This window comes from Pagrus pagrus (genome assembly GCF_965226575.1).
Source record: "Pagrus pagrus genome assembly, chromosome: 4".
NCBI lineage: Eukaryota > Metazoa > Chordata > Actinopteri > Spariformes > Sparidae > Pagrus > Pagrus pagrus.
In genome coordinates, this window is record NC_140188.1 from 6,928,278 (window position 1) to 6,951,705 (window position 23,428).

At 39.1% G+C, this 23,428-nt stretch overlaps 1 protein-coding gene across 3 annotated transcripts in view; it reads left to right on the forward strand.

Moving 5' to 3' along the window:
- cadm2b (cell adhesion molecule 2b) overlaps positions 1-23,428 on the forward strand; it is a 144,474-nt gene that overhangs the window by 102,579 nt on the left and 18,467 nt on the right. For all 3 annotated transcript variants that reach the window (XM_084351812.1, XM_084351813.1, XM_084351814.1), the window contains one exon: positions 14,044-14,193. In XM_084351812.1, the coding sequence (XP_084207938.1) occupies positions 14,044-14,193 (150 nt within the window). The remainder of the gene's footprint in view (positions 1-14,043; positions 14,194-23,428) is intronic.

Here is a 23,428-nt window from a genome sequence, read left to right on the forward strand (position 1 = left end):
ATCAGTCTTGAATATTGATTAATGGATTTTGTCAGCTTTCCTAGTGCATGCTAATAATTACAATGTAATTTGTTGAGTAACTGTTGAGAAAAATGTAAGGCCTACAAGCCAGGATAATAATCATCCTGGCAGTTGTCATTATAATGACAGCATACCTCTGGATTTATTTACCAAGACCTTCTGAATAGATTTGTTTGCTTTTCGAGGATGTGCTTTGACCAGTGCCACTGCAGAGAAAAGCAGAGTCATTTTTTAAAGTGTAGACACTATGTAAAGAGAGCAAATTGAGGGTAAACTCCTTCATGAGAGAACATTTCATGGCCATCCCGAACTCGTGTTTTTCAGCTAGAAGCAGCAAGGCACCTTGTAATAGTGATTATTTTTGGAAAGCAAATGGGACAAAAATGCAGCAACTCTACTACCAGTGAACCATATGGCAGAGGTAAAACATTAACCTGAAATAATAGAGGTTGTTTGTGCAATTCTGTTTTGTAACCATGATGAAGGGCACGGTCAGGCAGGTTGAATGTGAATTTCACAGCATTTCATAAAAAGTGTTTCTGATAGAGGTGATGCTACATTTAAAGAGGACAAGGCAGGGATTCTCAGAGTGATAAGGTTTTATTGAACATCTAAAAAAAGCAACATTTATTTCACAAAACAGTCCTTGCAAGCAATATTTGAAGAGCATGTTGTAACTAGTCTCATTAATCCCCACCTCTTGTCTTCACAACATCTTAAAGGAAATCCATACCTGTGGTTATTGCGAAAATATGCCGCATGAATCATAATCAGGCCTGTGTTCCACTGTATTCCCATTAATTAAAGCATTCATCAGTCTGTTAGCAGTCTCTAGAGTTGGGTTGATCACTGTTTGGAGCATTTTCTTTTTGTTATCTCATTGCTGCCATTTGTTTGTGACTGTGTTGACTGTGTACAGTTTATTGGTTTTATTTGTCTGTTTGCAGCAGAATGCACCAAGCGCCAGGATCTGACATAAAAAAAAATCAAGAAAAAAAAAAAATCCCAAAGTTCATTTGAGGCACCAGTAAGTAACACCAGTTGAACATGTAATTTCCTGTTTCACCTGGAGACAGTACAGTATTTCTGACCCACTTTCTGAAGCTGATGTATTGCCACTTTCCTTTCCTTTTTTTTCCTGCACAGCAGAAAAAAACACTAAGAGTTTCCCCCAGCTGGGATATTTATTGCCAGTTCTGTTGATTGTCCACCCCCCCTACCTTCCCCCTACCTCCCCCACTGTGGCAAATCACAGGGGAAGACGGCGCTCAGTACCACCTCTGAGTCGAGGGAGGTTCACTTTTGCTCAGGTGCTACTCAGTAACAGGCACCAAATGTCCTTTTTGACGGAGGGTAAAGCTGACAGACAGCTCACTCCGTCTTGGTTAGTTCCTTTCTAACAGGCTTCATCGGGCTCTGTAACAGCTCAATCAACTGACTGCATCATTTAAGATCACACTGTCGGTGCTGACAATGAATACAATACAGAGCCGACACACAGTCCTGTGGCGGTGGGGTCATCGCAATATGTACATTGTGCCTCTCTGATCTGCTGTGAACTGTTGTTGTTTACAGCAGATGGAAGCATAGTAGAAAACCACTATCATCCCAGTGCAGATAAGGGATGCATGCAGTCGAATGTGTCTTGATAAGGTTCCACACAGACACATTTAATGCAAAAAGATTCACATTTGATTTTACAAAAAGCATCGGGGAGCCATTTGCACCTGGAATTAAAACAGCAGAAGAGATAGAAACAGCAACTGTACTGAATCCATTTTTGTTCAGGAGTGACCTCCACATATTTTGTCTCCTTTAGCCTCTTTGCGTTTGTGCTTTATTGCCAGATGCTAGTGGGGTGCGGAAGAGAGTGACATGGAGTGCATTACTAATCTGAGCAAAAGTAATCACAGCCTTTGCTTTTACCATAATTACATATGGATTTTCTATGACTGAATGAATTGCGTATTGGACGGCCTGTATAGTCAGATTTCAAATGTTCCCTGTTGATTTTAAGTGGTGACATTATCTAAAGCTGGCAAAGTTCAGAGCAGTAGTTGTACAGTTTTCGAACATGGATCACTTTGGACAGGTAATTTACAGATTAGCTTCAGTTAATGGATCAGATTTAGTGCTAATTAGCTGCTGCCCTTAAATAGTTGCTTAAATCTCTCCAATCAACTGGGCTGATGGCTTTTAAAATGGCACTGCTTATTGAGTGCCTCAGATCAGCAGGTTAGCCGTAAACATAAGAGGCATTCCTGCTTAAATTAGAATGTCAGCGTAAATGATTGTTTTTGGTGACAGATATGACCTTTGAGTCATTATAGAAATAAATTACATGAAATATGTTTTTCCTCTTAAGACTACTCAGAAAAGGTCATTCTAGGTGAAAACAATCAGATATGATGGGGGTTACTTCATGGACCAGTTGAAAGCAGCCTGTCTTATCTACCCTCATAACCATTCCCTTTCAAATCATTTCCTTTATCAACACTACACTTTAAGGTAGTTAATGAGTGTGTCAGCGAGCTTATTATATTCAGATATTATTCAAATGACGGGTGTGGTCACATTCATCATGCTGTTTGCATCACCTCTGTATAATCCTTTTTTAATGTGCCTGTGTGCATGGAATATCTTTCATAGTGTGCTTGGCTTTTTAAATATTTTAGTTGAAATCTGAAGGTCCTGTAGCTTCTTTTCTTGTTCTGTTAAGATAAACAGATATTTTACAGATTTCGTCATTGTCACATAATTTCTTCACTCCCCCTACTCACATGAGCCTTACAAGTTTTATCATATGTGCTAAATAAAGAAGCAATTAGTACCAGCTACTTGCAAAGCTGTTGGTTCTAAAATTGCGACAGACAGTAACCACAGAAGGGGTTTGCATGCATTAGTATTCTGAATACAGGCAACATCTAGCCTGAATTTTCTGAAGTGGTCTTATTTGGACTCTAGTGAATGGAACATGTTGTTTACATGATATGCTTCAAAGAGTGTTGGTGCACTCCAGGATCATACAGTATGGAATATTAATGTGCTGAGAAATTCACAGTTTTGCTGTTTCCAACCAGCAGATAAGCAAGAAGCAGGGCTGCCATCAAAAGTGGAAGCTGCTCTTGTCTTGAAGCTCTTGACAAATGTACCCATTATATACTCATTATTACAGTAATGTACACATCAAAATGTGATAAGAATAGGCTTTTTCACATTGTAGGCTCAAAGTGGACATATTTTTTGGTGGAAATGGTTAGTAGTTTTCTTGAAACATTATGTGAACTGGTTTAAGTGTTTTAGATTGGAGGATTGCATCTATTCATTTTCACTAGTCTTCCACAGAAGGGTCAGCATTAATCTAATCCACTTCAATCCATTTGAGGGAACTGTGTTGTTAGTGTTGGCTGGAAGACCACACAAATGGTATACTCGGCGATAATATCAATACTACTGTGGAGAATCATGTGACAGGTGGCCATTATCTGGACAGCCCGTGACACACTCTCAGGCCTGATTGTTGGTCTTTCTGGGCTGCTGCATCAAGTTTACGGTTGAGAACTACTCAGTTTTGATCCATTTTTGATCACCTTTCTTCAAGTTATCCTTACTGTCTATGATTCTCCCATGAATGAGTTGAAAATACGGTAGGAACATCCTGAGACTATTACTGTGAAATACAGTCTGGCTCTGTGGTAACACACATGTCTGACAGTGCCCTATTAATGATGCAGAGTCAAAGTGTAGGACCCAGGGGATCAGCTGTAGATTTGTTCACTTTTTAATTTCATTTCACTGAGTAGTTGTAAATTTCAAAGGAACAAAAGTGTGCTGTAGAGCAAAGTTCACCTACAGTATGCTTGACCTAGCAAGTGATATAACCCAATTTGCAGGTGAGCCAGTGACGGTAGCAACAGAATCCTTGGAAGTGCTGGCTTATTTAAACAATGATTAAATACAGAAAAACAATCATAAAGTGAAGTAATGCAGTAGCTATAATTACCTACACTTACTTACATGCAGTATAAACTGTATGTGTACAAAGGTAATATTGGCAATAATTTCAAACCAAAAAATAAACATTTCATTTACAAGAACATGCGGTATCTAAACATGCATACAATGTTAGAGCTGCAGTACTTGTACAGTTGGAAACCATTTGGTCTAATGGAAACACCAGCTCCTCAGTCCAGGCGAATACTGAAACCACAGTGGCACCATTGAAATAAAGATTTGTTTATCAACCATGCTGCACTGTAAGCAGGATGATACACTCAGTGTGCTTTAATTTCATGCATAAAGCCATTATGAAATGATGTAGATGGTTAATTAGATGGTCCTGTATTGTGCTGTAAAACATTCTATTGTTGTGAATTTGTTTTTGACAAGTTTTTAGTTTAGTTTAGTTTAGTTTGGTTTAGTTTAGTTTATTTATTTTGATATGGACATAAGAGTAAAATTGGTGCTGCCACATTCAACCATGCAAAAGCGCCAGATGCACTGCACCTAGTGTTTGTAGCAAAATGCTAATTTACAACACCTGTCCACAGCTGGCTTTTTAAAAGTCAAAGCTAGAAAGAATAAGAAAAAAGAAATAAAAAACCAAGAAGAGTAAAATACAAAACAGTTATAAATACATGCAATACAGATGTACAAAAATGCAAAGCCATGTATGCACATGTGTGCTTTTGTATTAGGTGTGAGAACAGTGTTGATTCTCTTTCAGCCAATATTTTTTACACCTTTGTTAAAAACAAAGTTTTGTTGCATTTTGGGTAGGTAGACAGTACCAAAGTTTTGTTCCTCTTAAACTAAAGTTAAAATTGAATCTGAAAGGTTAGAAAGAAACCTCCATGTTTTCCTGTTAAACCCAGCACGTTTGCACTGTTATAGCTCCCAAGTTGCCATAAAAAAGGTTTTTATCACCAAGGCCTGTTTGATTGAAGCAGATTCTCCTGGATTTCATTATGACTTCAGTATACTGTTATTTGCAGCAATGTGATGATATAAAAGATTGAAAACATATTGAAATGTGCTGGTATGTTGGTTATAAATGGACAACTGAGCATAATTCAGAAGCCATTTATACACTGGCTTTACGGATTTGAATTTGTCTTGTGTTAAATTTTCATTGTTCCCTCTGCTCACTCATGTCCCTCTGCAATAACTGTATTGTAAAATAAAATAAAAAATGAATTAATATATTAATCAGCAATTATTTCCCTTGATACATCGGCTATTGTCAGAGTGGCTATATAGTAGACTTCTTACCACACTTAATACTTTGTGTAACTCTGTGTATTAATTGTGCTAATAGCAACAGCATTTGAAAAAATAAATTGTATTAACAAATATTCAAATATTGCTCAATATTTATGAAAATAAGTGAAAAATGGCCTGCCAAACAACCAATAGAAACAAGTTGAATCTGAATTTATAAATGCCTCTTTGTTAAGATAGGTTTTTTGAGGTGATGTTAAAGGATGATACTGATTTAGCAGTCTGAGCTTGTCTGGCAGGACATTTCACAGCCTAGGTGTCCTGACAGTGAAATCCAGTCATCTTTCATCTTGAGCCTAGACTTAGCAACTGCCAAGAGCCCTGCCTGTGGTGTTAAAGCTGCACTCTGACTCATGAGGGGCCAAAAGGTCAGAGACATAGCTGAGGGCAAGGCCTTGACAATCCATAAAAGTTATCAATAAAATCTTGACGACAGTTAAAAAAAATGAGTTATTGCCTGACTCACACTTATAGTCCTGGTCAAAAGCCTTACTGGATGTTGTGCAGATTGTACGCTTGGTTGCTAAAACCGATAAAGGTGCTACCCTCTGTACAGCATACAATACTCTTTCCATAGACCCTAGATAGAAGACATGACGGTTAAAAGGTTTTTTTGTCTTGTATTAAAGGTCATGAACAGTTCAACTGCTGAAATGACAAGAAAAAGTTTAATATTCTGAGATATGTACACCCTCTAATCTTAAAAATTTACAAAACACCAAACAAAACAGCTACTGTATGTTACATTCACATACAGTACAGTTACTGGCTATCACTATGTAGTATTGCAAGCAAATCTCTGTAACTGATAATGTAATGAGAATAAAGCTGGTCCCAGAATTGAGCCATGGTGTACACCACATTTAACTAAAGAGGTTGAGGAATCAGGGTCACCAACAAAAAAACCTAATTTCTGCTACTAGGAGACACCTCATCTGTAACTCATGATTCATAACCGTTTTCAGTGCAGGAGAAACTCTTGACTCTTTCCAAATTTAAATTTGTTATTTTCTTGTGTATTGAAGAGCACACAGCCCAGGGTTTATGGGGCCAAATAGTAACATCAAATTTTGGCATCAAAAATAATATTTGGCATTGAAACAGGGACAAGAGCTAACATTAACTTTGCATAACTGCCAACATTAGGCTATAAAAAAGAGGGATATTTTTATGTTTTTATAAATAAAAACATTTTGAGAGAGAAAAAGGGAGACAGAGAGCGGAGTCATCATTGCCAGGTAGACCTTCAAGAAGAACAAGAGGGAGGATAAAATGATGCAGCACTACAGTCTGCACAGTTGAGGTAAGTGGATGGGCAGATGAGACAGGGGGCAAATGTCAGTAAAGGGGAAAGTCTCGCACCAAGTGGAGCAAAATTTTGAAGTGTATTTCTTCTTCACGGGACCTGTTTCATCCAACGAGTGGAGTGGAGGTCTTGAGCAAGTGCAGGGACGATGACACACGTCAGGCTGGGTCAGGAGCACAGCGGGAGAAAGGGTTAAAAATAGGAAGACTTGCGAAAATCGGGAGCGTTGAGGGACAACTACATGTAATTCTCTCAAGGGCAATTCCTGAGGGGGGCAAAAGTAGTGCTGTAGCTCTGCTAAGGAACACTATGTCACTCTGCCAACTAAAAAAAACTACATTGTTACATGTTGATGAAGGTTCTCAGTCATCTAAGTGCTGTATCGTAGGCAACTGGACTTGTTTCATTTTCTTGAAGACGTTTCACTTCTCATCCAAGAGGCTTCCTCAGTTCTAACTTGTTACATTTGTCACTGCAAACACTGGTTAATGTTACTACAGTTTGCTGGCAAACATCAACTAACCTCTTAGAGTAATTCAGTGCAGAAAAACTGAAGAAAGCAGACTACTATAAATGTGTTTTTATTGTATCCAGTGAGAGAAGTAAAGAAATGTGTAACATATCCTTTGTTTGGCTATTTACCAGAGTTTAACCACCAACTACAGATATACCTGCATCATGTGCACAAGTGATTTTATTGCATCTTATTAATATTATGGAACTTACATAAGTGTGTTTACAGTAATATATTGGAGGGGATGGATCATGTTTTGCCTAGAACGGGGGGATTGTCTCCCCCCTGTCCCCCTGGGAAGCATGCATTGAAAATTGAACCTGAAATTTAGTAAAAAGTCAGAAGATTATCATTGAAAATCACATCAAAATACAAAAAAAATCTATCAAATAGGTTTTCTGTCTTTGTCAATGTTCCCTTTTTGAGTTCAGTTTTAGTTTTCAGTGCCAAATTTTAATGTCACTTTTCTAGCTTGAATTCATTTTCTCCAGAATCTTTGAGATAAAAAAAAAAAGTAATGAGTGCGAAGGTCTTTGACGTTAGTAAGGAAGGTTGAATCAAGGTTGGGTTTCTTCAGAGGAGGCTATATTGGCTTGTAAAATATGGGACACAACCATTAGTCCTGGAGATATTTACAACATAGAATGAAGTTGGTCCTATAACCTTTGCAGAATTTAGTAGGTATAATGTCTGGTGTACTGGTGGATGTGTCATGTGTGATAAAGTGTGTATTAGTTCTTGAGAAAGTGACGGAGCCAAGCAAGGACAAGTTATTACAACACGAGTAAAAGAGGAGTAACACTGGGAATCCGACAGGATGTTAAGAGCAGAATGTAAGCCACTTCTTTTTACAAAACTTCACACTGAGTTGGAACAGAGAGTTGTCTGTATTTGTCTCACATGGGAGACAGCAAGCTCTATTATTTCTTGTTCTCTCCACCAAGGAATGCACACCACAAGAGGCCTCAAATTTTAATTAAATGGAATATTTATACACTGCGGATGTTCAACTTCCTTCTCTCTCAACATGCTGGCAAATAGGCCACACAGTTTAGAGTTAGCCAATTAATTACAATTTTGTCAAGTCACAGCAATTTCAGTGATTAATTACTGTGTTCTCAAGAGTATATTGTCTGTTTAAATACCTTATGAGTATTAATGCAAGACATTTGATTTTCTTTGCCAAACTTTCAGTTTTCAGCTTCGCAGCACTCACTGTTTCCCCGAACTGAGGATTAATTTTCTGTGTTAAAAATGTGTTTTTGTTCATTTTGTTTAAGATTTGACAATCAATCAAAGACAGCGTTGAAAATAATAACACATTCAGGAGATTCAGGGTGTAATCCTTCCAAAGATGGAAGATTGATCAGTTTGCTTGCAAATAAAGAAGTCATCTCTGATTTACAAACATAAAATAACACTTTTCATTTACACAGACTACTAGGGAAAGAAAAACAGTGAAATCTGTCAGAATAGTTTCATTCACTCATGTTTTATGTGACATTTTGTTTTAGTGGCATTATTCAAAAAGCATTATTAAAATTACTTTTGTAGGCATTGCCTGAATTGTCATGTCAACAATTTAGTATTGATCATATGAAAGATTCAGCCTTTACAATGCAACACCAACAAAAACGTTCATTTAATTCAGAGACATGTTATCATATGGCACATTGTCATTGGCAGGCACTGTATGAAGTTGCCATGACTCATTAGCATGCAGAAGGGCGCTCAGCACCTCCAACATCTCTATTTGCACAGAAGCCCTTGTAAAATCAAGCAGCAGAGGTGAACTTGTGGTTTGATAAACTGCCTAGAATTCATTTCATATGAAAATTAATATTCGTTATTATTCTGTAATGAATGGAGGCATCGGCTATTTCTTGAACTATTTACTGAGTTATTTGTTTTCTTTTTATCCTGCCTGCAGTTTACAGTTTATTCTGCAGTGGTGTGCTTGACTGCTCTCCAGCCATTCATCAAGGCACTCCTTTCCATTATTTGGTGCAGTCAGCTGAAACTGAGAAAGGCTTTTGGGGTGGTATGGCTCATTCTTCCTCCACTAACTCTCTGTTCTCTCCAACAGAGATGTTCCTGTTATTTTTCACCTTAACGCCCTGGATCAGTGGTCATTAGACGAGTCAGTGAAATTATATATGCAACACGGTTGCCAAACAATCCAGTTTTCAGAAATGGTTTCCCAGCCTGCCTTGATTTTCCATGAGTATCATATCAAAACAGAGCCAAAAGATTTCCACATCATCAATAATGATAAAGCTCTCCATTTGCATTCATCATCTAACTCTATTAATCCTCCTTTTAAGTACAAGCATAAAGATTTCTATCTGCCTCATATTCACATTTTCTAGATACCCGCCCAGACCACAAGACTCACAAAATCAATAACCTTAGTATCATATTCCTGGCTTCTAATATTGTCAGACTCAGATTCCATCAGGCTACGGTCTATGCTGCATTCTGATAACGGCATGAAGAGGGGCTGGTTGAGATGAAATGAAATAGTTTATCGTTAATGCACACTCAACAGCCAGCCAATCTGAACATCTGTATTCACATTAATACTCTACACTACAGATGCTAGAGAGACCTCATGTCATGCCAAAAATGTATAGAGATGAAGAGCAGAAACCCTCGCCTGCTCTGTGTTTAAGCAGACATCTGTTTCTATGGTTCCTCTTTAAAATCTAATCGTCAAATATTTGTGTTTACAATGACGATGCTATCCTCACTGCCCAGCATTTACATTTCTACCTAATTTCAGCTGTGCAGGTAAATATTTGATTCATGAGGCAGTGTCACTTGAATCTGTATGAAAGTTAAGTCACAGCGGAGAGATGTGTCAGCAGCATTCTGTGTGAGGCAGAGCAAACAACTTGACTAATCTCGTGTGTGCTGACATTGTGACTGATGATCAGTGTGCTGGTAGCCCACCTGAATGTGGACCATAATCTCCCAGCTCAGGGTGATATTGCCAGTTTCAGCTTTCAGTAGAGTGGGCTCTTTCCTTTAGCACTAAAAAAAAAAAATTACAGCAGCTTTCAGATCCATGTGACTGTCATAAAAAAACATTGTGGATAGGGGAAAGCACTGCCAAGGGACCAATTATAGCTTTAAGAGTTAGGCCCATAAGCAGGCTGATGTTGGAAATGTTTTCATTAAAAGCACACACACACACACAAACAAAACGATAAAAAGCTTGAATTTTAATTGATTAACTTAAATTTTAATAGAAAAATGAGTTCATCTTCAGTTCAGGGTTCATCACTCCATGTATTTAATCTTAACCTCCCTTTCTGAGAAGCCGTAGGGAGGCTGGGTTGGAAATGGAGAGGGAGAGGGAGAGAGAAACACTGATGTGACTTATCACATATTGATTTTTTTCTTTACTATAGCACTTCATGATATTCATGGATTAAAGGAGGTAGAGTTGCCAGCCTGAAAAAAGGCAAACACTAATGGTATTCATGTTTCAGAGGGCGCCAGCTACTTTCATCAAGATATCTCAGGTTACTCAATCCTCACCTCACCTATTTGCTGCCATGGTAGGTAGGTTGGCTGCTGTCTACTGTAAATATGTGCAAGCTCTCAATCTGCAGCTGGCCTTGACTGTAAATAGGAAGTTCCCTCTCATTCAGTATGCGCACAGAAAAAGGAATACAGCAGTGCCCAGTAATGAAGCCTTTTCGCCTGTAGAGGTGATGTGCTTTGTGTTTAAAGGGATAGCCTATCCTCCCAAAAAGCATATTGCAAAAGTGAAGTTTTATTCCTCATTCCATCACTGCACTTCACCGAGTCGTCTTGGATCATCAGTGGAGCAGACAACCTTCATACCTCCATTACTTCTCTCAGAACTGTTTGTTCCCTCTCACTGGGAAACAGCCATGGCTCAACATAATCTGTTCTTTCATCTAGAAGCTTTTATTGTATCCTTCCTTACCTACAGCATTTATTGTCCATTTACTGTTGGCAATGTGCTGGGTTTTTTGTTTTTATGTCTGATGTCATACAGTAATTTTCTTTCTAGATAAATGAGAACAGTCTTATTCAGAAATGCTCAAACATTTAGTGGCCTTCATTCAACTCAAATATCTGTTTTGTTTCATGTGTTTCCTATTCAATAATTCGTCTGCTTTGTTTTTGAATCCATTTTCTGTCATTTGTGAGGCGCATTGTCTTGCATCTTTGCAACCTGTAGCTGTAGACACTCAAGTCAGGCAGAGCTATGCCTGAATTACTAAGTCACCAAATATTATGTATGTAAAATAATGCACGTTTAATGGACATGCATTTATAGAGAGCTTTTCTACTCTGCCCAATACTAAAAGCGCTTTATAGCCCGTGCCACTTTGACACATACATTCATACTCTGTTGGCAGAGGTGCCATGTGATACAGGGTTTTTGATCCAAAGCACCCCACGATATTTCAATGCTCATCCATTCACACAAACTCACACACTGATGGAACATCAGGAGCAATTTGAGGTTCAGTATCTTCCCTGAACAGCTATCATAAATTTAAACTAAAAAAGAATGATACAATTATAAATTTAACAGGTGCAATTAAACTAACCGTTTTCACAGCAAACGTTTTGACTTGCTATAGATGGGAATGTACTATAAGTAAGATTAGATGGAATTCTGACATTTCAGTCTTCAGTGAGAAATGCCTGTAGGAGGTTGAGACAGATGTCATTCAAACAGTCTGCACATGCCCACACAATTTTTAGATGAAGTCTAATGAGGCTCAATAAGTGAAAACTTATGCCTCAAGTTAATTAAACATGTTGTAGAATATCCCTCCTTCTCACACACCTGAACATAGGCTCCTTTAAAGCGAGGTCAGTGTATAGGTTCACACTATACAGTGTTATGTCCTTGGAGCAGTTTGTGGTTCAGTGACTTTCTGGAATATTGTTTGGCACTGAACTGTAGAGGTAAGGCTGACCACCGTCCAATCATCACTGAAAAAAAATGAAATACACTCTGTAGTTGGCGCTAGGGATTATGTTTCCACAAAGAAGGACAGCATTTGCCACACTCCAGACGGCTACAGAATGTCAAGACAGTGGAATTTCATGAATGTATTACGTGAAGCCCATGCAGTTAGCTGCAGTGCACACTTACCTGCACTGACACATATTTTAACACAATGTTCACGACATGGCCATACTTCTGATTATGTGGACGGCCTTTATCAACCTTGCAGGCATATATAAAAGGTACTTCGGCAACAGGTTTTTGCTAAAGCAATTGCTATCACAATAAAACCTGAGGGATGAAAGTTATATTCATTGAAGTTTACTGTTTTCATAACATTTCTGTAGCTAGTTAGCAGTATACACTGTAGACAGATACTGTAGCACAGATACTGGAGAAATGGTGGGGTAGATGATATGACAACACATTTGAAAGTTATGCAGGAACAGATAACACCTCCACATGATACCCCCCTTTTAAATATGACGTACATTGCTGGTTATGTTGGGCTACCTCGCTGACATCCAGCAAACTGCATTTGAATTATTGCAATGGTGACGTGTTTGTTGATGTGATTTGGGTGTAATGAGCAGATAAGTAATGTGCACTGTTGGAATCCTTTTCCCATTACTATTTATAGTCAGCCTCACCTTCACCTCTATCTCACAACAGTCTCCATCAGGACAATCGAGGTCAAGGAAGGTCCATGGACCTTTGGCTGTCCCAGCCTTCTCCGCTTCCCCATTTCAGCTGGACTAATGAGGCAGACAGCTGCTCCCTTAGTTGAAGTGTCCCTGTGGTGAACTGTACCTGGGAGAGGCAGAGACAATGTCACCTTCACATTCAGGCACATTACAAGAGGAAAACAAACCAGACTTATGAAATCAAGAGAAAACATGCACAAAGATTAGCTTGCAGGGGTGCCCACCTGGAAGTGCACGTTCCATGTATTAAAGCTGAGTTCTTTCCGCAGCGGCCTGCGTTCGATTCCAGCCCTCCTCTCCCCTCTTTCTTTTCCCTGCCTCCCCTGTCTCTCTCCAGCTGTCACTGTCTAAATAAAGCAGAAATAAAAGCACAAATAATAATAAAAAAAGATTAGCTTGCAAACAGCAAAATGCTCCTAGGCAAATACAGCTTCATGCATAAACTCAAGAGCTCTAACACAGTAGTTGTTGTTTGCTGTTGTCGTCCTTAAAGGGGCCGGTCTGGTCAGACTCTTATTAGCCTACAGTTTGTCGTCTCACAATTCCCCACAAAAAGAACATTGGTTTTAGACATCTGTTTCAGAAGCTTGGCAGAGTTCAATAAAACAGAGACTGGATAGAAATGCTTCTGCAATGTAATTAGGGGACTTTGCTGAGACGACAAGTACAAATGTGGAATAAGAAGGTAAAATCCAGCAAGGCTGGGTGATTAGGCCTCATTTGGATGTCTTCTGCACACTGTGACGAGCGGCTGTTTCAGGGCAAGGCAGTCGCTCGGATCGAAGGCCCACAGTGTCTAGGATTATGTGTCAATTTACCACCCAGCTGCAGCTCTAGACTCTACAGCAGAACATGACTACCTCTAATTAGGCCATGCTACCAATTAGGGCCCTGCAATAAGGCAGCGAGGAAGGCGCTCTGGGAGAGTAAAACATACCATTGTTCCACCGTAAAAAAAACTAAAAAAAACTGTTTTCTAGCTCCAGCAGCTGTCGAAGGCTGGAGTCCATGTCAACTGGGCTTCCATTGAGCCATCTTTGGTTTATTGTGATGTAATAAATTAATGTAATTGGGTGATGTGATGACAGAACATTAACTTTAAAAGGTGTCTGAATGGTACATTCATGTGATTCAATGAAAAGACAGTAACAACCATTTCAAAACGGCAATCTATTCATGTCACGGCCATGACCTCAAACTCTGTTTCATAATCCCACAGGTAGCCAAGGTCAGTTCCCCATAACTCAGAATGTGACGGTGGTGGAGGGGGCCACAGCCAACATGACCTGTCGTGTGGATTACAATGATAACACTTCCCTCCAGTGGTCAAACCCTGCACAACAGACCCTGTTCTTTGGGGACAAGAAAGGTGAGTAATATTCCCGGGGATAATGGCTGTGATAATAAAATGACACGATATGATAAAGATGTCTATGATTATATTACTACAGGAGTCTTCTTCATCAATGTTTCAACTCTGGAATACACTTAATTGTCCCTACCTGCCTGCGAGCACACAATTCCACTGAACACAAGAAAAAGGATAAGAGGGAAATGCATTCCTTGTAATGTCAAAGCAGACTTTTAATGAAGTTATGTCTCCATCGATGTCCCAGGGCACAAACTAAACAGAAATAGACTGTTTTTGAATTGAAATTTTGTAATCACGCAACACTGACAGCGTTGTTTACAACACAGTGACGCCTGTGGATTGTGAGATGATTGGGCCTAATTAGCATTTTAGCTGCCCTACATTTGTATAGCTGTTTGGATGTCACTGAAAAGAAAGCACACTGTTGCAACCTTGTGAAACAAGGCCCGGGCCAGAATGAATTATAATGTGCTCTCACCAGCCAAATCCAATTTAAAGGTGACAAAAGTCTGGAGTTGATAAATTGGAATTGGGGTGAAAGGGAGTATAACAGTGGACTGGTCTTGTAAGGGTTGGGGTGTTCATCTTTCAGTGTTTCTCACAGCATATTACCCATTTCATTTATGCTGTAGCTGCTAATACAATATCACTGGTTCAATGATTGAAGATTAACTTCCTCTTTGAATAACAATTGATAGACGCCAGAGTGAACCAGCAGAATGAGAGTCACAGTCTAGTTTGAAGAAATACTTTCTCCCTCGCAAGTGATTGGATTTGGTAATGAGGTCTAAGGTGTTTTATTAGATGAAATTACTTCCAAATACAATTAAACGAAAGTTAACTGAATCTTAAATAGATACTCTTGTGTGAATTGTGTGAATGTGCCCAAAGGATTTGAATTCAAGCAAAAGTCACTGAACCAAAGCCATTCTTTTTATTGTTATTTTTTCTGTATTCTCAGGTGTATAATAGATGTAGCATTTTAATACTTTGCAGAACCAGATTTGAAAATCACCAAATTAGATAAAAAAACAAAAAAAAAAAAAAAAAACCTTCACTGTTCTCTGAAGAGATGTAACACCTGATGAATCATTTAAATCTCATCCTTTGGTTATTTCATTTGGCCTAACTGAAGCTGGTTAACTGTGTTTTGTTCACACTTCTTATCTCTGAATATGAAGCACAATGCTGCTGTTATAAGCATGTATGGAGAGCTTGAAGAGAACAATAGGTATGAACCACTTTGCCCTTCTTGGGCAGCCATTTATATTGCATGACAGAGTCCTTTTCCAGAGCAATACGGATGACAAAATGAATGTAGTCCACTCAGCAGAGGTTGCCAGGGCTAAGTGTGGGAACACTTCCTCTCCATCTCCTTCTAAACAGCCAAATGAAAAGCTTTATTGGCACAACTAATACGATGCCTGTGAGGCCATCAGGAGAAACGGGAGGCGTGGAACAACACAGGCTTCATGCGAGGAAGAGGGTGGGACACCTGGGAAGAAATCTCTGCTGTGCCAAATCACCAGTTAATTGCTTGGCAGAAGGCTGCAACTGTCCTTCTTCTCCCGTTTGTTGTGCCTTCTTGTAGGAGCCAATGAAAAATGTTAGATTCAACCTTATGCTACCTTTCAGTCCAACAACTAACTGCAGACTGGCTGAGCTTGAGGCAGGCTGTTCTCTCCCTCTGATGAACAGCTGGTCATAGACTCCCGTCAATGAGTACATTAGATTAATGCAGCTATGTTGCATTTTCTTCTTTCCAATGTTTAGAAGTTTTGGTATCTTTTTGCCTGTTTAGATAAATCTTTCCTTTTCCCTGTGTGTTGTCTCTGTCCATTGCCTCTCTTGTCCACCTCTCTGCCTACTACAATCCCCCTGGGTGTCCATGACAGCACGGCCATATGTTAGTGTTTGATGCACATACACGTTTCTCCCACTCCCTCTTCACAAAGGTGGCCTGTCATTGTGCATACGTTATCCAAAAAAATGTAGCTTTCACAGCTTTTATGTGTGATTCCGGATGCTCAACACATACAAGAAATGATGATAAAAATACATCTGCTGTTCTGTCTTAAATTAGACAAAACGCTCTGTGAGGCATTTTTTTTTTTTTAAATCTACTCTTGCTGTTTCCCTCAAGCTCTGTATTAAAGATAAGGGCATTTGTCTGGATGTGTTTGGAGTTTGATATAAAATAGTGACGGAGGAAAAAAGGAGTATTAAAATGACCTTTTAAATCCTTTTGACGGCTATAGTGGAGTAAAGAGAAACATCTGTAAAGAAGCTGAAGTTCCATATTATATCAATTGGGTTAGACAGCTGCTGGGTAAAGTAAGACAAAATCTGATCTTTGCCCCGACTATAATTTGTTCCATTTTAATTCAGGTCCGACAAATGAGAATATGATAAAAAGCCCCAAAGAGAAGCTTTTATAGCCAAAGAGAAAAGGGATTTCTGTGTCTTTCCAAAATATTAATGACCCTGAATACCACCAGTGTAACATTAAGAAAAGCAATATATGTTTTGCGTCAAACATTATTCATGAGTCCCAGTGATGCAGTAATATCCTAATATGTAATGATAGAATAGGTTGTTTGTCCTTCACAAAACAGATCTGGTTTCTCTCTGGAAAAGGTTTGGTTAGGTTTAGGTCACCTAGATATGGTTTGAAAAACATAGTTGTCATGATGGGTTACAAACCCAAACAAACCTCGACAGTTATTGAGGGACAGATTATGAATGAACTATTTATCCCAGCATCTGCTTCACTATCCCTTACGAAAATATGTCAAATGGGAAATTTGTCTTTTCACTTGTAAAAATCACTATTTCAAATTTAAATTGAAAAATGTGAAATTTACATTTTCACTTATAAATTAAATACATTAATATGTGCTTGGCTTTTTACGTGTGGATTAGAATTTCCACATGTGGAAACAAAACATGGCACATGAAATCACACAAAATTTTCTTTTGCGAATTCCACATTTTCATACATTTTTGCATGTGATTAGATATTTTCAACAACAGCAATGTCAATGTGAACAATATCACACAAAAAACATGACAGCAAAAATGACTGACAGTCATTTTTCTAGTAAAGACGAGCTCCATTAATAACAAGACTACTCCAATTAACCTTTTGTTTATGTAATTGCAGCATGCAACAGAGAAATAATCACAATGGCGCATTATTAGTTTATAAACCCATTGGGAGTCCTAAGGTACGTAGGTGGAACATAATCCTAGCCGTGCATCATAGGAGATGTGACCTCCAATTTGTCTACACAGCAATGTCACGTTTCATTACAGACCTGGAAGGAGGATCAGAGATTTGGTTGCAGGTGCGGAGGAAATAGTGGGAAAACGGCTCAGAAGCTTAATGTGTCTTTGGTGAGAGTGTAAACGAGAAGGACCTCTATCTCATCCTCTTCTATAAGAGGCTCAGACAAACCTCACGGAGCTCCAAGAGAGTGTTAACCTTGCTGGATTCCCAAAGCCGATCCATATGGGTTGGACTGTCTCTGCACATTTGTCTAAAGCTGAACACAGCCCTCCTCTTATATCATGCCAGCTGGTTCCTTGGCATGCTCCTCCTCATACATTATGTATATCTGAGTCTTGGTTGATTGTTGCCACCTCAGAGGGTTCAGACTACACTATGGCAAGGACCAGCATGCAGATTCCTACGCACCACCGCCACAGACCTGAGACAACAGATAGATCGCCTTAATAGCTGGGCCAACACATCATTCATACATTAGGCCAATTAGCAGGGACTGTTGAAGGAAACAGCTCTGTGGTGGGCCGCCGCGATGAAGAAATCGATTTGGACCATATGTCTTTTGTAGAATTATCCCTTTTTATATGTTGCCGGGGTTATGATTTATTATTACCGAGCAGGACAAATGAGAGCAGAACTGTCCTTTGCTGTCTTCATTATGATTTACTTCACTTTTGGCTTCTGTGGGAAAAGGATAAAACCTAAGTAGCAATGCTGTAGAGAATGGTAATGATGTTCCTGGAGGCATACAGGATGGAAGTAGAATCTTTTGTCAGATGCTGTGAATATGAATAATGCAATTAATGAGAAGCTTCTGCAGGTTGCATGTCAAAGGCAGATAACAAATTGCTCATTTGATCCTCAGAATGTGTTTGTAGCAGAGATATGGAGACGTATACAGCATATACATATAATACATGCTGTGGCAAATTGTACATCATTCTTCCTCATCTCAATTCCATCTCTCAGAAGTTTATGGTTCATCATTCATGACATTTAATTGGGGCATTCAGCCTGGATCATAAAGGTCACAAAGCAAAATTGATCTTAATTGGCTTGTAGTAATCAAAATGCTGTTATGTGCTAAATGAATGCTCTAATGTGAGCATTAAAACATTCATTAGCTTGAGAGAATGAAGGATAATTACCAAGGATGCAATTACTGGAGTGAGCACCAATGAAAGCACATTTAAACGTCCATTCTAGTAAACACACATTTGATGGTGGGTCTGTTGTGAGCAAGTACAGTGGGCACTAACCTCAGCTCGGTCTCAGATATCTGTGTGTAAATCTAATTCTCAGATTAGAATGGACATGAACTACCAAATTCAGGTTGTTATTATTATTATTATTATTATTATTATTATTATTATTATTTTATTTTATTTTTTTTATTTGTCATTTCATTATTGTTTTATGGGCACATTTGGAAAGCAAGAGAGAAGTGTAAAAGAGGAAGAAGTGATATACATAGATAAACATACACATGTGAACATAAAGTTAAGTTTGTAAGAGTTTAACATACCATGAAGTTGATGCTTTCTTCTGATATCATGGGAAAATAACCTCACACTGAAGTGATTCTGAGGAAAGCATCACAGGTTTGTTCTCAAGTGTTTTGTTTACCTTGCAGTGTCTGTTTTTACTGGTGACAAAATGTAGAAAGGGTCTCATGGCCACAGCTACAGTAATGTCTTTCTTCAGGGACTAATGGGCTTTTAAGTGTACTGGGTTACCTTCAACTTCACTGAAATGCGAATCTACCATTGTGGCACTATACAGTACACTCTGCTATTATCACTAATGTGAAGAGCTGGTTTTGTATGTGGCTTTGTATACTAAGCACTGTGCCACACAACACTCATGTATAATGTATATTAGCTCTTTAGAATAATGAAGAATATGTTGTATTTAAATTCCTTTTTGAAGCCCAACCCGAAAAATGTTTATATCCTTTTAATAAGGGCTAAAGCATTGTAATTTGTTGTACTGTAATATATCTTTGCAAACCCTGAAATTAAACTGTATTGATATCTAACAGAATAATGTAACCCCAGTGGCACTTGTTTTAATGAAAATTAGATTTAGAGAGTTCATATGAAAAAAGGGCACAAAAAAATCCCGCAGTGTACAATCAATGTTCGCGGGCTGAAAAATGGACAGAAAAAAATATATTCAGTCTCATTATTCACCACTTGAAGAGGGGACGTGGCGTAGCTGCTGAGAGAATTCCTCCTTCTTTCCTTCCCCCCTTCAAGCACTGAAAATGAGTCCAATTTGAGTAGCATCTGCTCTGTGGGATCTCTGAGAGCGCGGGCAGTAACAATGGCCCTCTGGAACAAGGCCCTTTCCTTCTCTTAATTGCAGCCACATGTGTGGTGGGAAAGAGCCCCCTGCCTGCACCACTAGCCCTGGAATACGTCCAGAATCGCCCACACAGTCAGTGAGCGAGCACAGCCAGCAGCAAACACACTCTAATTGCAAAGAGTGGAGCCCCTGGCTGGAGAGCGGGGGGGTGTGCCAGGACCCTGTGTTCTCGCTGAAGGACAGCTAGTGCTTTCACATTCCAGGACTGGCTCAAAGTGGTTACGGGCCATGCAAAAATGGACAAATGGGGACAGTCGGCATTGCGAATGTAACATATTTTGGATGAACCCAAGAGGCATGGGCTCATTTCCAAGACTAATGGATAGATGTAAAATGTCCTTTTCTATCTGGACTGTTAGGAGATACTTCATCATTTTGGATTAGAAACATTGGTTAACATCTGTCAGTGGAGTGCAGAAGTAAATGCCATGTGATAAGTGCACTTCCAGTTCCTCTGCTTTCAGTTTTATCTGAGGACAGAGCTAATATAGCTACCAACCAGACTGTCAGCTCTTCTCTCACAAATCAAAACAGTAAAATCATTTTGTGATAAGGCATTTCCTAATTTGTTTTACATGATAAACCCACTAAATCACCAGAATAAATGCAGGCAATGTATGTTTCTGCAAACCATGGATGTGTTGAAACTTAACTTCATTTTGTTGAAATCATATTTTGGCTTAGTTGGTTTTGTCGCCACAAAAATGGTTGGAAAATGTCTCAAAAATATCAGGTTCTGATGCTACTATCATGTCTGGAAAATGTCCCTACATAAAAAAGAAAGTCAGTGTTTTTCGGTACAAACCTTGAACTTGAAAAGTGGTATCTTGCTTGGCAGCACCACCATCCCCTGTTCCTGACATGACTGTCAGTTCATAAAGATGTCATACATGGTACGTCACATTGTTGAAATGTTTATATGATACATATGAAATGTACAGATTTATCCGTAGGCCTATCCGTGGTTTGATGAAACGTACAATGTCGATGTTTTTTTTCTGCCAGCTGGGTTAAAAAAGGTTCTTGGACATGATTAATTCAGATACTGTGACTTTTAGCAAAATGTGCCAAAGTTTATAAAACTGAATCTGACAAACGACAGTCTCAGAAAGGTCTTCTATTGACACGGTCGCTGGTGCGAAGGACTGTCAAGGAAACAAGGCAAATATTACTTTGCATCAAAGGGCCATAGCAACAGTATGCCTTGCCCTGAGGGGGAACCGGGGTGTCAGTTTTACTGATTTGAGACAGCCTTGGTAAGGCCTCCATCACAGGAGATGTACTGCGCATTAAGCTGCCATGCTGCAAGGCTGTAGCATACACAAGGTCAGGGTGCAGATTTATGCTTCCTCCTAAGCAGAATGAACAGCGCGGGAGCTATCTAGGGTTTGGGGGAAATGAACCTTTTCATCACATTGATTTCCTAAAGCACCTGGAAAAAAGCTTTGTCAGCCGCTGGCATTTGGGTCTGATTGTGACGGATCTGCACACAATCTGGGCCTCTAGCCTGGATTGGATTCTAGTAGTATGGTTTCCTGGCCATATGCTGTTTGAGTAATAGATAACACTTGTCTTTGGGTTATTCAAACCTTTGTACATCTCATTCTATCAATATGTCATTGATTCACGTGCTGCGTAGTGCCAGTGGTTGTCTGACAAAAACGCATCAGTCAAAACCATCTTTTGTTTAACTGTTAGTTGTTTCTCAGCCACCGCTTGGGCTCAAACTCAGCAGCTGGCATTTATATATTTAGTTCTGTTGTGATAGTAATGTGATATTATTCAGTTGATACAAAAAAAATTAGGTTTAGCCAGCTCCATACTTTTAAATGTCACTTGAAATAATCGGAAGTCTGTACTGTATTTGGTCACTGTTTTGGTGTTTAAAGAGATAATTTACATCTTCAGTGTAAGAGGCAATGTTCAAATGCATTTTAAAGTTCATTATTTCAGAGAACAGCAGTTGTTTTCCACTTCATTTCATATTAGTTTCAATGGACTGCAGAGACAAAGAAACTTCTAGAAGCACTACGCAGCACGACCCAAATGCTAAATGGACTTTACAACACATGCCTATTACATGTACCTATTCACACACTGATGGCAGAGGCTTCCATGCAAGGTGCTGACCGGCTCCTCAGCTCATGATACAACATTTCCAAAGGGCCCCGCAATATTTCTCTGTTGTCTAACCAAATGTTCAGTGTGTTTCAATGGCACTGGTGTTCACAGAAGCCCCAGCGATATTTTGCCAAAACGATGACTGACCATGTAGATGTAGAGCGGGAAGTGTACTTGAGAAGTTTATATGGGCATTTTGATTATTCTTCTGTTTCTCAGAAATTCTTTTCAACATTCAATCTGTATAATGGACATAAATTCAAGCTGATCACAGTTGCAGGAGCAAACAACAATTTTTTTTTTGTTGTTACGCCTACAGAGTTTGGGTGGAATATCACTTTAACCAAAATATGTCTGTTTTCTTTAACTTTCTTAGAAAAGAGCCAGAGCATTTATCAGCATCTCAGAGGTGTTTGTGCTTTTAGGAACATGGGGTTAAGAAGAAGAAAATTCGGTCTGTTTTCTCCCTGTCTTTCCTCTGTGCGTTTCAGAGATAGAAGGATATGGGCCAGGGGAAGTACAGTATGTCATCTTGTCCAAAGCTTTGATCCTCTCAGCCTGTACTTCCATAGCTTTTGAGTTCCTGTACAGTCTTTGCTTAGACCCCATCACCTCTCCAATGCATCAATCCACCAAAGGGTTTGCTGTTTTCTGCCAGAGCCTCTGGGCATTTTCAAGCTCTGTAGTGGGGATGCTTAACTACAAAGAACATCAGGCAGCTTTGTTTCAGGATGCAGTTTGCCACAGTAAGACTATCAAATGTTTGTATTAAGCCCCGTAGCACATAATAAGCTGCCTCTCTGATGGCACAGCTTGTTATTAAAATGTAATTCTGGCTTGAAGATTGTTTTATTTATGCTACTCTTTATTCTTGGATAACAAAGAGTCTCTAATAAGAAACTTCTGAGAGCCGTCAATATCTTTACAGCCAATCTTTATACTTCTCTTTTTAGTCTGTGTGTGATTATAAGATAATGATCATCAAATGACGGGGTGTAATTGAAGCTGAAGAACACGGTTGTTGATAATGACCTACATCAGTGAAAATCTAATAATCATTTCAGCCAATCTAATTTAACTGTGTATCACATGTCTGCTGTGTATGCTATCGCTAAAATCAAACAAATGGGAACGGAGCAGGTGATTAATGATTTTCAGAGAGACATCTTCTTTATCTGGCACCATGTTACATTGGCTACGTTGATTAAATCCTAATCAGCGTCTACTTCTGCTGCATTTTGCCAGATTTGCCCCTGTGTAGTGCAATCCAATAGAGTTCAAATTACCTCAGATGAAAGAGTGTCCAGGGAGAGAGCTGGCCAGGCCCAAAGGGAGCGAGGATTAAGAATGTGTAATGTATTCAATGAAGAGCACTTTCCCTCCTGCCCTCTGTGGTTGGTCGTTTGTAGGAGCAGGTGAATCTGAATTTGAAATTGTATAAGAGATGACAGGTGCGAG